The 15,580-nt window shown below is 42.2% G+C and overlaps 1 protein-coding gene across 15 annotated transcripts in view; it reads left to right on the top strand.

Annotated features, from left to right (window-relative positions):
- stk33 (serine/threonine kinase 33) overlaps nucleotides 1-15,580 on the top strand; it is a 220,948-nt gene that overhangs the window by 141,733 nt on the left and 63,635 nt on the right. For all 15 annotated transcript variants that reach the window (XM_070899944.1, XM_070899943.1, XM_070899941.1 and 12 more), the window contains 4 exons: nucleotides 3,430-3,543; nucleotides 4,171-4,275; nucleotides 10,665-10,803; nucleotides 13,714-13,802. In XM_070899944.1, coding sequence (XP_070756045.1) covers nucleotides 3,430-3,543; nucleotides 4,171-4,275; nucleotides 10,665-10,803; nucleotides 13,714-13,802 — 447 coding nt within the window. The remainder of the gene's footprint in view (nucleotides 1-3,429; nucleotides 3,544-4,170; nucleotides 4,276-10,664; nucleotides 10,804-13,713; nucleotides 13,803-15,580) is intronic.

Raw genomic sequence — 15,580 nt, 5'->3', positions numbered from 1 at the left:
ATGTATGGCTAGAAGTAATCATGAAATTGTATTAATAAAAGGTTTTAATTAATTTTCTGCTGGTTATATTTCTCAGGTGCATATTTTGGTTTTAAAATACATATTTTTTGTTGTAAATAACAAGATTCTATTTTTGAGTACAAGTGTGTGAGTTTTCATTCTCTTTGTTAAGCATTTGAATGATTGGTCATTAGCATTATTCATTTTGACTAACAGTTGTATTATTGGATCAGAAACTGCAATTCTTAACTAACAGTTATAAAGCTGTATTACTGGATCAGAGGCAGTAATTTTAAATAACACTCATCAAACATACTAGTTTTGATTTATTAAGAGTCTTCATAAGGAAGTATTGAACTAACATTTTTCTGAAAAACCGAGCATTAAACACGTTATGTTATAATGCAAGTATGATTGAAGTCATCATATTGTGTATTTGAAAAATCTTTTTCTGTTTACAAACATTTTTAATGAAGATGATTTCCATTTCATTTATTTTTCAAATCTCGTTCCTTAGAGCTCATTAGTATAGAATAAAAAATAAACATCTATTATTTGAGTGGCCTGTTTTCAAGAGTTTTGCAGCCAGGATAGTTTCAGGGCTACGAAATGAAATGTTTTACCTTGTGTTGTGGTTTTTCAAATGATACCACATTTTAAACCAGGTTCATGATTCAGCACACCTGGACAGATGCCCAACTGGCCTTTTCTCTCTGCCTCTCACTTGAGGTGTGAACCTCGAAACAAATGTTCCAAGATCAAGCTTCCAAAAAATACTTACAAATAAAATAGAGCTTTTATAGAACCTTGAGATTTTCAGTCCTATGGTGCTACTTATTAACTGGAACTAAAATGGTAAACGTAATGGTACAGATTTTCATCTTTACCCCCTGAGCATTGAGCTATGCCTGGGAAAAGCACAGAAAGGCAAATCTGGCAGGGAGGATCGTAGCACGTCCCTTACTGGATTGTCCTTCTATTAATTTCAATAGAAAGAAAATCGGGTGGATTCTGTTAATGTGCGATCCTCGCTGCCAGATTTGCCTTTCGGTGATGCCTAACGCCCAGAAGACAAAAATCTACCCCAATGTTTTTTTTAAGTTTCTAAGTTTGCTTTTGACACAATAGATAATCAATTCCGTAATGATTGCAACTCGAATCACCTTCAGTTCAGGTAGATGACAGACATAAAGGGGCCGATTTTCATCAAGGTCTCCGCCCGCCCAAAGTGCCACCGATGGCCGCTAAGGTATCGGGAGGCACTTTGGGCGGGATATTCATGGCCGAAGGTTGGCGGGCAGCAAATGGACGATGTACGCCGCCAATGTGGGCGGCAGCGGGCGGGAGGTCACATTCTCGGCGGCAGAGGCGCTTGCCGCCCAAGTGCTGCCGAGAATGGAGTCGGGCCCACGGAAGGTCGAAGAGCTGGGAAAAAACAATCACCAATAAAAAAAATTTAAAAACTATCGGAAGCCTCCAGGGGACCCTATGCAGGTAAGTTGCTGTTGAAAAATGTTTTTTTAAATGTTCACTTACCTTTTTTTCAGGTTCTTCCTACTTACCGTCGGGGATAGAGCAGCCTCCAGCCAGCGGTCCATCCCTGTTCTGCCGCCGACTCCCGCCCACAGGAATCTGGGAGCTCGGCAGGCAGGAGGTCAGTTGCGCCACTCGGCCGTCCGCTGATGTCAGCGGACGGTTCCCGCCCGCCCCAGGCCACCCCGAAAGTGGCACTGGGCGGATCAAGAAGAGCAATGTCGCGGCAGTGGGCGGTGAAGTGATGAATTTCGGCCCCAAAGAGTCCTTTGTCTTGCCATTACTGCTCAGCACTTGGGAAACGCAAACCAAGCTGCAAGTGAGTGGGAATGCACAGATGCAATTTTCTAAATCTAGTATCTACAAAAATGGTGAACCTTGAGACAGCAAGAATACTACTCCACAAATTATTTTCAAAAACATGAATTCATGTGAATGGGCTGAATAAACTACAGGTACAAGGTCCAGCTCATCTTTCTTTTGTATGTTGGATGCATTGTAAAGAAAGAAGTTGCATTTATATAGATTATATAGCACTCAGAACATCTCAAAGTGCTTTACAGCCAATGAAGTAGTTTGAAAATATAGTTACTGTTGTAATGTAGGGAAACGCAGCAGCCAATTTGTACACAGCAAGGTCCCACAAACAGCAATGAAATAATGACCAGATAATCCGTATTAGTGATGTTGGTTAAAGGATAAGTGTTGTCCGGGACACTCCTGGGAACTCCCTTGCTCTTATAGTGGCCAAGGATCATTTATGCCCACCTAAGGGCAGCTTGGCCCTCAGTTTAATCTATCATCTGAAAGACGGCACCTCCAACAGTACAGCACTCGCTCAGTACTGTACTGAAGTGTCAACATAGATTATGTCCTCAAATACTTTGTGTGGAGCTTGAACCCCCAAACTTCTGTCTCAGAAGCAAGAGTGCTACTACATCTTGTCAAGTTGTAGAAGTAGCCTTTATCCAAAATGTAAAGAGGAAAGAAAGTCTTCAGTGAATAATTTTTATGAATGTATTCTCCCATTTTGAGCCACATTAGATGTTAAAACCTGCAACTGTAATAATAGTAGACGATACTACCTGTGACTGGTCAACAGCCGATGGTGAGTATCTTGGCCATCTCTAGAAAGTGGGTGAGCACCTGGACAAGGGTTGTAGGACTGTGGATGGAGGAAATGCTATCAAAAGGCTGATGAACTAATCTTTGAATTAGCACAAGCTAAAATGCAACTGCAATACATAACGAGTCAATGATCGAGCAACCATGGGCAGTCCGAAAAACCACACTGGAGTTCTAGTGTGGTGCACAGTCACAGGAGCTCAGACAATAGTCAAACGATGAAGATGACTCCTCCATTGTATATTGAAAAAATATACCTGCATAAAAAAATTTAAGATTGACATTCTCAAAAATGTCAAAACTTTACCTGAATGGAAGCCGACCAGATTTCCTTGTTGCTAGGCAACTCCATCAGCTCAGCAATGACGAGGCATCCAGAGTGCTCCACTGGATTCAATGCAGTAGCTTGGCAGTCAATCCAGAATTCCCTCCTAACCTCCACAACCCCCTTCGGTTCCATGAAAGCATGCTTTTGGCTGGATAGAGCTGACATCTGAACCTATAACACAAAAAGTAACCCAAGATTGAATAAAATCACTCCAACAAATTACTATTCATTAAAGGTATCATGAGGATTATAGAGCCTTGAGGTCCAGATGATCATTATGAACTATGCCAATTTCTGTTTTGCAATTAATACAGTACAATAATTAGAGACTTTGTTTTCAGTGTAGTATATATTCTTAGTTTTGAATTGAGTTTAAACATCTGTTCCTGTCAGTAAGCTGCATTGTGTTGTACAAATCTGTTGAAACTCTATTTATTTTTTAGCAAATCTACAACTTTGGTCAAAGGTTAGGACAAGGCAGCTATGGGGTAGTGATTGAGGCTACACATAATAGAACTGGCAAGAAGTGGGCAATCAAGAAGGTCAACCGGGAAAAGGTAAATTATTAGTCATTGTCATTTAAAGTAAAGTACGTTCAGTTTTAATATAAAGCAGAATGAATTATCTTCGTGGAGTGGGGAACAGAGAATACTTTAATTCAAAAAAATAAATGGAAATTATTAAAATGACAATTAGTTTCTGAGAAAAACAGTTTTAGGCCATACTATGAATCCATGTTTAAATCTTAGCATGCAAATATTGAAAAGAAACTTGAATGTGCAAGATTCCCTAAAAAAAATGTAAAGCTTTGAAAAATACTAACTTGAATTGTCTAGGGTATAGTCTCAGAATAAGGGGCCGCCCATTTAAAATGGAAATGAGGAGGAATTTCTTCTCTGAGGGTCGTGAATCTTTGGAATTGTCTACTCTAGAGAGCTGTGGAGGCTGGGCCATTGAATATATTTCAGGCGGAGATAGACAGATTTTTGAGTGATAAGGGAGTAAAGGGTTATGGGGAGCGGGCGGGGAAGTGGAGTTGAGGCCAAGCTCAGATCAGCCATGATCTTATTAAATGGCGGAGCAGGCTCGAGGGGCCAAATGGCCGACTCCTGCTCCTATTTCTTATGTTCTTATGTTTTATAGATTTGCATACCTTGACTGAGTTATTTCTAATTCCAATCCAGGCTGGGAGTTCTGCAGTGAAGCTGCTGGAACGGGAAGTCAGCATCTTAAAGCAAGTGGACCATGAGCATATCATTCATCTGGAAGAGGTGTTTGAAACACCCAAAGTAAGATGCAACTAGATTTGTTCAGCATTCTGGGAACTCAAGATTTTCATTTTGCTAACGTTATAATGTTAAAACATTTGAAATACCTAACATTTTTCAAGACTTCCTTATTAATGGAGAAATTAATAGGCACTTGGGTGTGGTTTGACTTTTTTTCCCTCCATAATTAGTGATCGATTGAACAAAACAGCTACGGCATTCTAACATTTAATAATAAGAATGGGTTAGATGTCAACATCTTCATTGTTTTTCTGTAAGTTGCATATGGACTTCCAGCTCAAAACAATTCAAAATAACTATGACCTGCATATAAAAAGAGTCAACAATACTTTGGGCTGTACCTTTCAACCTATCAATCTGCCATGCTCTTCTTCTTTCAGGCTCCCAGTTCACCACACCATACCCTCATCAGCTGGTGCAACCCTTCCCCCAAGGTTAGATTAGGAAAAGGGGAGGTGCAACGAGACCTGGGTGTCATGGTACATCAGTCATTGAAGGTTGGCATGCAGGTACAGCAGGCGGTTAAGAAAGCAAATGGCATGTTGGCCTTCATAGTGAGGGGATTTGAGTACAGGGGCAGGGAGGTGTTGCTACAGTTGTATAGGGCCTTGGTGAGGCCACACCTGGAGTATTGTGTACAGTTTTGGTCTCCTAACTTGAGGAAGGACATTCTTGCTATTGAGGGAGTGCAGCGAAGGTTCACCAGACTGATTCCCGGGATGGCGGGACTGACCTATCAAGAAAGACTGGATCAACTGGGCTTGTATTCACTGGAGTTCAGAAGAATGAGAGGGGACCTCATAGAAACGTTTAAAATTCTGACGGGGTTAGACAGGTTAGATGCAGGAAGAATGTTCCCAATGTTGGGGAAGTCCAGAACCAGGGGTCACAGTCTAAGGATAAGGGGTAAGCCATTTAGGACCGAGATGAGGAGAAACTTCTTCACCCAGAGAGTGGTGAACCTGTGGAATTCTCTACCACAGAAAGTTGTTGAGGCCAATTCACTAAATATATTCAAAAAGGAGTTAGATGTAGTCCTTATTACTAGGGGGTCAAGGGGTATGGCGAGAAAGCAGGAATGGGGTACTGAGGTTGCATGATCAGCCATGAACTCATTGAATGGCGGTGCAGGCTCGAAGGGCTGAATGGCCTACTCATGCACCTATTTTCTATGTTTCTATATTCCCCATCTGCTGTGTCCCACTCTTCCTCAGGCCCATGGTCTGCTGTGCCTTCTCTCTCTCGCTCTCTGCTGGTATGTCTCACATCTTGCAGCCTGCTAGTCTGCTGCTTCCCCCTCTCGGGCTCCTGATCTGTTGTCATAGACGTTTCCTCCCTCCTCTCTGTGCCCTCCTCCTGTCTGTGGCTGCTTTTCTTTTTCCCTCTTCCTTTATTCCTCCTTCCTTTGTTTCTTCCTTCTCTATGTCTCACATATTCCTTCAATATATCCTTTTGAAATAGTATAAATAAATATTTAAATTTTTTTTAAACTGCATTAGTTTGCATTGTTAATAAGGAAGGCATTCATTGGTTACGACTCTAGTGATTCTTTGTTTTCAGTGGCTTTTTAAATGAAAAATAAAAAAGCACATTTAATTGGTGACAAAATAACATAGTTGCCATCATACACTCAGGGCAACTTTCACCTTCATCTTCACTAGTTCGTCAGTAAACGTGCACAGCAGATTGCTCGCACTTTGCAGAACCCATCTGCTTTTTATTGATTTCAATGATCTAACAAACAGGCGATTCACTCTGCCAATTTACTGCCCAAGTGGTGAAGGTGAAAACTATATAGGGCCCAAATATCCCCAGGAGTTGCTGTGTTTTTTATGGAGCAACTAGATTTTTTTTTGGACTAACTTAAAAAAATCGCAATTCTCCCCATTTAAGTTGTTCCAGTGTAAGTGAGTTAGTTAGTTTTTTTTTTAGTTAAGTTCTTTTTTTTTAGTTAAATTCTTTTTTTAAAGGGGGCGTTACCAGCCACTTATGCCTGTTTTGGCCATTTAAGCAAGTTTAGCCAGCGAAAACTTACTCCAAACTAAGTTAGGCCAGAGTAAATGGCCACTTTTGTACATTCTGAAAAACCTAGTGGTGAGTTAAGAGATAGAAACATAGAAACATAGAAAATAGGTGCAGGAGTAGGCCATTCGGCCCTTCTAGCCTGCACCGCCATTCAATGAGTTCATGGCTGAACATTCAACTTCAGTACCCCATTCCTGCTTTCTCGCCATACCCCTTGATCCCCCTAGCAGTAAGGACCTCATCTAACTCCTTTTTGAATATATTTAGTGAATTGGCCTCAACAACTTTCTGTGGTAGAGAATTCCACAGGTTCACCACTCTCTGGGTGAAGAAGTTCCTCCGCATCTCGGTCCTAAATCAGTGCAGGTAGCCTCCAAATGACTTATGATAGCAATGCAAGTTTTTTTTAAAATCCCAAGCAGCGAGACTGGACAGGGTGTAGGTGCTATCAGCCTGATTAAGCTGAGTATATTTTTTATTAAAGATAGCTAGATATTAAAGTACTGGAAAATCTTTGAAGGTTCTTTTCTCTCCCCGCCCGCCCCGTGCCGGATCAAAACTCTTCCCCTCCCTCGCCCCACCCCCCCCCCCAGCCAAAACTCTTTTCCTTCCCCCCTCCTCCCCGCACCAACCTGGCTCTTGTAGCCCTCCGCGCGGGAAGGCAATGGCCGGCCTGTGCGTCTGGCCACTCAGCCCAGAGTAGGGGCGGCGAACATGCTTCGTCCCTTCGGCCAGGGATAGGGTCGCTGGGAGTGCCAGGAGCTACTGCGCAAGCCGCAGCTGCCGGCACTCTTTTCGCCGCAGGGCTGTAGCTCCGCCCACCAGGCGTTCCGATGCGCCACAGGCCACAGGCTTGGAACCAACGGGGAGAATACGGAGTTAAGAAATCGACGCCGTTTCTGTACTACAAAGTCGGCGCTCGCCTTAATATCCTTTATTTACTAAAATGGTAGATTATCTTGTGAAGCAATTTATCAGACAAGGGTCCGTATTTTGTCGTGTTTTAATGACGATGAAACTGTCAGCGTTCGCCGTCATTGCTCCTTTGAAAGTGACAGCAACTTCTGGAATCAGCACATGCATACATAAATGCGGAAATCCACCACAGGTTGCGCTGTGGAACTCCCCCAAAGCCGGCAACCAATTCAAATCAGCGCTCCAGGCAAGAACTTCCCCTATTATGCTGGAATATCTGTGTTAAAGCTCCTATTCAGCTTCTACCTCAATACTATGTGTTTGTCCCAATCTTTATTCCGCTCTCTGTAAAATTTATAAAAAGCAAATTAGAATCTCTGCATTTTGCTTCCTGGTTTGCTGTCGGAAAATTCTTCTAAGTGATTAGCTGCTCAATCTGCTGGAGATTCGCTTGATTTGACCCCAGATTCAAACTAAGGTCGGGAGAGCTGAAATTCACGTTACAGAGATCGCAATATCTTTGTACACAGCTTTCTTCGATGCGAATGCAAATTCCGGGCTAATATAGCCTCTATAATAGCATTGAAGGTGAACTAGGTAAATGAGGACTAAAGCAAAATACTGCGGATGCTGGAATCTGAAATAAAAACCGAGAATGCCTGAACTCTCAGCGGGTCGGGCAGCATCTGTGGAGAGAAAAACAAAGTTAACGCTTTGGGTCGATGACCTTTTGTCAGAACTGGAGAGTGTTCGAAAAGAGCACATTCTTAGCACTGAAAGGGGGAGGGGAAGAAAGAACAAAAGGGAAGGTCTGTGATAGGGTGGAAGGCAGGAGAGATTAGAGAGACAAAAGGGATGATGGGCCAAATTGAAATGGTAATGGCAGAAGTTAGAAAAAGGTTAATCTGGATAGGATGTGAATGGCGGAGTAATGACCAGCTGCCATTAAAGACAAAGAGGAAAAAAAAAGAAGAAAAAAACCATAAGATGGAGGGGCACGGGGGCCGGGGGGTGGGGGGAGTAGGTAAAAGGAGCCAAAGATAGTCAGATGTTATACTCTGAAATTGTGGAACTCGATGTTGAGTCCAGAAGGCTGTAAAGTGCCTAAACAAAAGATGAAGTGCTGTTCCTCGAGCTTACTTTGAGCTTCATTGGAACAGTGCAGGAGTCCGAAGATGGAGATATCAGAGTGGGCGAGGAGCGGGGAATTAAAGTGACAGGTGACCGGAAGCTCAGGGTCACACTTACGGACTGAACAGAGATGTTCAGCAAAGCGGTCACCCAATCTACACTTGGTCTCCCCAATGTAGAGGAGACCACATCATGAGCAGTGAATACAGTATGCTAAATTGAAAGTACAACAAGTAAATCGTTGTTTCACCTGGAAGGAGTATTTGGGGCCCTGGATAATGGGAAGGGAGGAGGTAAAAGGGCAGGTGTTGCGCTTGCATGGGAAGGTCCCGTGAGAAGGGGAGGGGATGCTGGAAGTGACTGGTCCCTTCAGAACACTGAGAGGGGGAGGGGAAGATGTGATTGGTGGTGGAATTACGCTGGAGATGGCGTAAATGGCGGAGGATGATCTGTTGAACGTGGAGGCTGGTGGGCTGAAAGGTGAGGACAAGGGGAACCCTGTCATGGTTCTGAGAGGGAGGGGAGGTGCAGGAAATAGAACGGATACAGTCGAGGGTCATGTTAACCACAGCGGAGGGGAATCCTTAGTTGAGGAAAAAGGAAGACATGTCAGAGGCACTAGTGTGAAAGGTGGCGTCGTCAGAGCAGATACGACGGAGAAACTGAGAGAATGGAATGGAGTCCTTACAGGATGCGGGGTGGGAGGAAGTGTAGATCATGTAGCTGTGGGAGTCAGTGGGCTTATGGTGGATACTGGTCGAAAGCCTACCACCAGAGATGGAGATGGAGAAGTCGAGGAAGGGAAGGGAAGAGTAGGAGATGGACCATATGAAGGTGAGGAAAGGGTGGAAATTGGATGAAAAGTGAATGAAATTTTCAAGTTCAGGGCGAGAGCAGGAAACGGCACAGATACTGTCATCAATGTACCGGAAAAAGAGGTGAGGGAGGGGATCCGAGTAGGACTGGAACAAAGAATGTTCCACATATCCCACGAAAAGGCAGGCATAGCTAGGACCCATGCGGGCTCCCAAAGCAACACCTCTAAATTGGAGAAGGTGAGTGGAGTTAAAGGAGAAGTTGGTCAATGTCCATTTCGCAGTCACCCCCAGCACCCCCTCCCAGGGCACCTTCCCGTGCAAGTGCAGGAGATGCAACACCAGCCCTTTTACCGCCTCCCTTCCCACTATCCAGGGCCCCAAACACTCCTTCCAGGTGAAACAAAGATTTACTTGTACTTCTTTCAATTCAGTATACTGTATTCGCTGCTCACGATGTGGTCTCCTCTACATTGGGAAGAGCAAATGTAGATTGGGTGATCGCTTTGCTGAACACCTCCGTTCAGTTCAGGTAACTTCTGTCATTGCCATTTCAATTCGGCCCATCATCCCTTTTGTCTCTCTAATCTCTCCTGCCTTCCACCCGATCACAGAACCTTCCCTTTTGTTCTTTCCTCCCCTCCCCCTTTCAGTGCTTAAGAATGTGTTATTTTCGAACATTCGGCAGTTCTGACGAAGGGTCGTCGACCCAAAGCGTTAACTTTGTTTTTCTCTATACAGATGCTGCCTGATCCGCTGAGATTTCCAGCATTTTCTGTTTCCATATTAGGTAAATGAGGAAGCAGCTCTCCAATGGAACATCCTAATACGTTATGAATGATGCCGCTGTCATGAAGTTTGTTTTTTAAACTCATATTGCACACAAATGTGGTTCAGGCCCATTTTTGAATGTAAAATTGGTTTGTGTTCCATTTGACAAATTACAGCAATATTTACTTTGCTATCTTGGGTAACCTGCACGGGGCTTTCATTACATGGCCAAAGAAGCTGTTCATTTCCTCCTCGCAAATCACTAATTAATCAGTGGCCATTGGCATGGCATTTTAGTGACAGATTTCAGAAAAAATATCGCTACTGTACACGTCACTTTCCTGTTTTCTAATGAAACAGTATTTGTTTTTAAATGGTACTGTAGGTGAAGGCATTAATAATAGCTATAATTCTACCATTAGTAATTGCCTTTTTATTTTAATAAAAATTAAACAACTGTATCTGCAGATTAGCTGCCATTTTATAGTCTAGCCATGGCACAGGGATAGCAAGTCAGTCACTCAACGTATATGGGTTAGATGCATTCTAGACTCTTTTTAAAAATAGCACTTAAATTAAATTATTCACCAGATGGCTGGGGGCTACAATATTACATCACCTTGAATAAAACATATTACCCTTTTAGAATTGAATTAGCACATGCTATGATTTGAGGGTGGAAGATCTCCCTAATAGATAACCGTAATAATGATTCATTCTATTATCTTTCAGCGGGTGTACCTGGTGACAGAGGTCTGTGAGGGTGGAGAACTAAGTACAATCCTTCATAGAAAAAAACACTTAAGTGAGAAGGAGACAAGGCATGTGATTCAAAGCCTAGCAAGTGCAATTGCTTACCTACATAAAAATGGTAAGATTTCATTGCAGAAATTAAGTACTTACTTGGTTTTTATGCGAAATAAGATAGTAGGTTTAAAAATTCTACAGCAATAAAATCTGTCATAGGTAAAGTACTCATTTAATGAAAATTTTCAGTCCAAGTACTAATTTAAGATCAATGATATGCAATAAGGAAATTATTAGAGATTTAAAAATGTTATTCACCTAATAAAAATGTTAATGTATCAGAAATGCAAGTTTAATCAACTATACTTTTCCTGCTTGTTTATCAATCCCACTCTTTCCCATCCCCATCCTGCCCTACATTGATGCTACCCTGCTTCATTGTAGACTGCAGAATGATCTGGACAACAGGCTTGTCAATGGCTGCCGTTGATGTCCCAATCGAGTGATTTTAAGGGGGAACTCGCTGTGGCTTCAGAAAGCGAAGTAGCAACAACCTGGTGTCAGCCGTGGCTCAGTGGTCGTACTTTTACCTCTGAGTCAGAAGGTTGAGGAGCAACTTCAGTACAAAATCTAGGTTGACACTCCATTGCAGTACTGAGAGCATGTTGTCATGTCGGTAGTAAAAACCCCATGGCACTATTCGAAGGAGAGCAGGGCTGTTCTCCCTGGTGTCCTGGCCAATATTTATGCCACAAGCAACATCACTAAAAAATAGATTATCCAGCCATTATGACATTGCTGTTTGTGGGACCTTGCTGTGAGTAAATTAGCTGCTGCCTTTCCTACATTACAGCAGTGACTATACTTCAAAAGTATTCATTGGTTGTAAAGCACTTTGGGGTGCCCTGAGGTTGTGAACAAATGCAAGATTTTCTTTTTGATGATACTAGTGACAAGGGGGATTGCATTGGAAGTGAGGCAATACATCGAGCTTCTTAATCTGGCCCACTTAGTTCCAGCTCTTTTTGCAATTTGTTGAATGTATAATAGTTTTGTTTCCCTACTGCATCAGAATTATCTTTTTTTGTTCCAATTTCTGGGGGAGGGGGGTTCTGCCTCACTTAAAACATTTATGCTGTGGCTTCTCTCTCAAATTTAAAACCAGTGTTAAGTGTAAAAAAAAAGTACTGAGACTCCAAAACCAACTCCTTAAGAGCAATAACAATTTCATAGCTATTAATATCAGCTATTTATATTAATATAAATATACACAAATCCATGTTATTTCTAATCAGATAAATAGATATTACTGGGGCACATTCATTGCAGATTTATCCCACTGTCTCAGGTTTGTTGCACTCCTTTATTCTATTATCCATCAGCAGCTTATCTGCTTTCCCTTCAACTGTGGCAAAGCTGACACTGATCTGATCTTTCACATAGTTTTATAGAACTTCTAATATTTAGATTACATCCAAATTGCAGAACAGCATGTCACATCAGTAGAAATCCCCTCTATTTTGCAAAGGGAAGATGACGAACCTGCTTCTTTTCTTGCTTGGGGTACTGTTTTCAGGCAACAATCATCCTCTGATACATTGCCCAAGTATCTATTATTTCTGTGGGAGCCTTGATAGTGAGCCTCAGAAGGTTACTTGAGAGCAGGGACCATCAAAGCTAATCTAACCTCAACCTACATTCACATATTTTTCCTCCTTCAACAAGGGTCTGTAGCAATCAGGAGTGAGAACTGTGGAGGTACTACGGCCAATTGTAACAGACAGGGGAACAAATTTAGAATTTTTCTGGTCTGTATCTAGGAAATGGGGATTCTTTGATTTCATGATGTAGCGTTCAGCTATTTTAAAGTTGGAGGAATTTGTTAATCTTCAGGATCTTCACAGCAGGGCCTTGTTAGAAATGTCTCAAAATGGTGTTTGCAATGCAAGTTTAGTTTGGCATTTGTGAGCAGGTTCTTCATTGCGATATCACTTGGCTGTGTTGATAGCACTCTCATCTCCGAGTCAAAGGTTGTGATACAGTTCCATTTCAGGATGGGCAAGTTATCTAGAATAACACTCCAGTGTAAGGAAATTCTGTATTGTCAGAGGTGCCATTGTTTCAATGAAACAGTAAGCCAGGACTATGCCTGCCCGTTCAAAAGAAAAATACTGCGGATGCTGGAATCTGAAATAAAAACAGAAAATGCTGGAAATCCCAGCGGGTCAGGCAGCAACTGTGGCGAGAAAAGCAGAGTTAATTCTTCAGGTCGATGACCCTTCGTCAGATCTGGCGAATATTCGAAAAGAACAAATCTTAAGGAACACTGAAAGGGGGAGGGAGAAGAAAGAACAAAAGGGAAGGTCTGCGATCGGGTGGAAGGCAGGAGAGATTAGAGAGACAAAAGGGATGATGGGCCGAATTGAAATGGTAATGGGACAAGTTAGAAAAAGGTTGCCTGCCTGTCCCTGGTTCAGGCTGGCAAAGTTCCCATGGGCTATTCAGAGAAGAGTGGGGGGGTTCTCCTGGCAAATATTGATCCCTCACCCAATAACACCAAAACAGATTAACTGCTGCTTCATCCAATGGCTGTTTGTGAGATCTTTCTGTGTTTGTTCACATAATAACACACTCTCTACTTTATGGGTAATTCATTGTAAATGAAGGACATTGAGCTGTCTGTGGTTTCAATCTGATCACTTTCTTCCAGGGTACAGCATAACTGCAGATTATATATGCTTTGCCTGCAGTGTAAATCCACACATTGTAGTGATGCCACATTATAGTTTGGTGCTCTTTAACGAAAATGTAATTATACTTTAACTGGTGACAGTTTTTAAATTATTTTTATAACTGGAGTAAGTAAAAATTATTTCTTCAGTCCTCAAAGTCCAAGAGTTTAGTGTATGGTACACATTAATACACAATATATGAGGGAGTTTTTGTGTGTGCTCATTGAAGTCCTAATATATTAAATTCATCAGCTTACTTATATTGTACATTACAGGTTGAATATTGTGTGGTTTTTCTACAGATATTGTCCATCGGGATCTAAAACTGGAAAACATTTTGGTTAAAAACAATGAAAGTAACAGTGAAATTGACATGAAACTAAACATCAAGGTCAATGGAATGAATTGTGCAATGTTGTTGCTTTTAAAGTTTTAATGTATTTCTAAGGTCAGGGGTTTCCTTCTTTCTGTTGGTTGCTTGAAGAGTCCTTTCTGGAATGAGACATAGAAACATAGAAAATAGGTGCAGGAGTAGGCCATTCGGGCCATCGAGCCTGCACCACCATTCAATATGATCCTGGCTGACCATGCATCAAATTCCATATCATGGTGCCTGTGCAGGCACCAAGCCCAGCAGTCCATTCAAACAGTAGACTTCAAATGTTATAGAAACATTTAAAATAATGAAAGGGATAGACAAGATAGAGGCAGAGAGGTTGTTTCCACTGGTCGGGGAGACTAGAACTAGGGGGCACAGCCTCAAAATACAGGGGAGCCAATTTAAAACCGAGTTGAGAAGGAATTTCTTCTCCCAGAGGGTTGTGAATCTGTGGAATTCTCTGCCCAAGGAAGCAGTTGAGGCTAGTTCATTGAATGTATTCAAGTCACAGATAGATAGATTTTTAACCAATAAGGGAATTAAGGGTTACGGGGAGCGGGCAGTAAGTGGAGCTGAGTCAACGGCCAGATCAGTCATGATCTTGTTGAATGGCGGAGTAGGCTCGAGGGGCTAGATGGCCTACTCCTGTTCCTAGTTCTTATGTTCAAATGCTACCCTTCTAATTCATTATAAGGTTAGTATGAGCTTTAAAAACCTATTAAAATAATCCAATTTGGTTTGCCAAAACATATTGAAGCATGGATCAAATGAACAATTGTTTGACATTACCCAAAAACATGGCGTGGTTTCCACATGTATACTGTGACATCCAGCTCTACCACCACTCTCGACTCCTTCATTGTTTTTGTGCTGTAAGACAGCTTGTCCACAATTTCCTGCAGTTAAACATTGGGAAAACAAACTGCCACCACAAATTCTATATCCTTGCCACCGATTCCATCCCTTTCTCTAGCCATTCCCTCAGGCTGAACCAGACAGTTCGCAACCTCAGATTCCTAGTCGCCCTCAAACTGAGCTTCCGACCTCGTATCCTCTCTGTCATAAAGCCCACCTACTTCCACCTCGAACATCGCGTGTCTCTACTTCTACCTCAGCCTGTCTGCTTCTGAAATCTCATTTGTGCTTTTGTCATCTCCAGATGACTATTCCAGTGTTTTCCTGACCAGTCTCCCATCCTCTATTCTCTGGAAACTTTGTCTATCTGTTGCCTATATCCTATTTTGCATCTAGTCCTGTGCACCCATCAATCCTATCCTTGCAGCTCTACATTGGGTCCTTGTTTCTCAACACCTTCAATTTATAATACTATTCCATGTGTTTAAAATTCCTTCATGGCCTTTCCCCTCCCAATCTCTAACCTCTTCCACCCCTTCCTCCAACTCTGGCTTTTTGTGCATTGCCTCTCTTATCACCCCACCATTGGGATCCCCACCTGTAGCCATGTAGGTGCCATGCTCTGCAATTCCTTTCCTCCCTACCTAAACTTTTCACAGTCTTGGATGAAGGAATAGAGACTTTTATAATCAAGTTTGCAGATGACACCAAGTTAAGAGGCATAGTAAGTTGTGTAGATGGGAGCAGGAACATAGGCAGACTAAGTGAGTGGGCAAATCTGGCAAATTGATCAATGTGGGGAAGTCATCTACTTTGGATCTAAGGAAGACAAATCAGAATATTTTCTTGAGACCAGGTGCTTTGGAGGAGAAAAGGGAGTTAGTGTCCATCACAAATCACTAAAAGCTAGTCCACAGGTATAAAAGTACTCAAAA

This window comes from Pristiophorus japonicus, chromosome 14 (assembly GCF_044704955.1).
Source record: "Pristiophorus japonicus isolate sPriJap1 chromosome 14, sPriJap1.hap1, whole genome shotgun sequence".
Taxonomy (NCBI): domain Eukaryota; kingdom Metazoa; phylum Chordata; class Chondrichthyes; family Pristiophoridae; genus Pristiophorus; species Pristiophorus japonicus.
The sequence above is the reverse complement of the archived record's forward strand: the minus strand, read 5'-3'. Positions and strand labels throughout refer to the sequence as shown.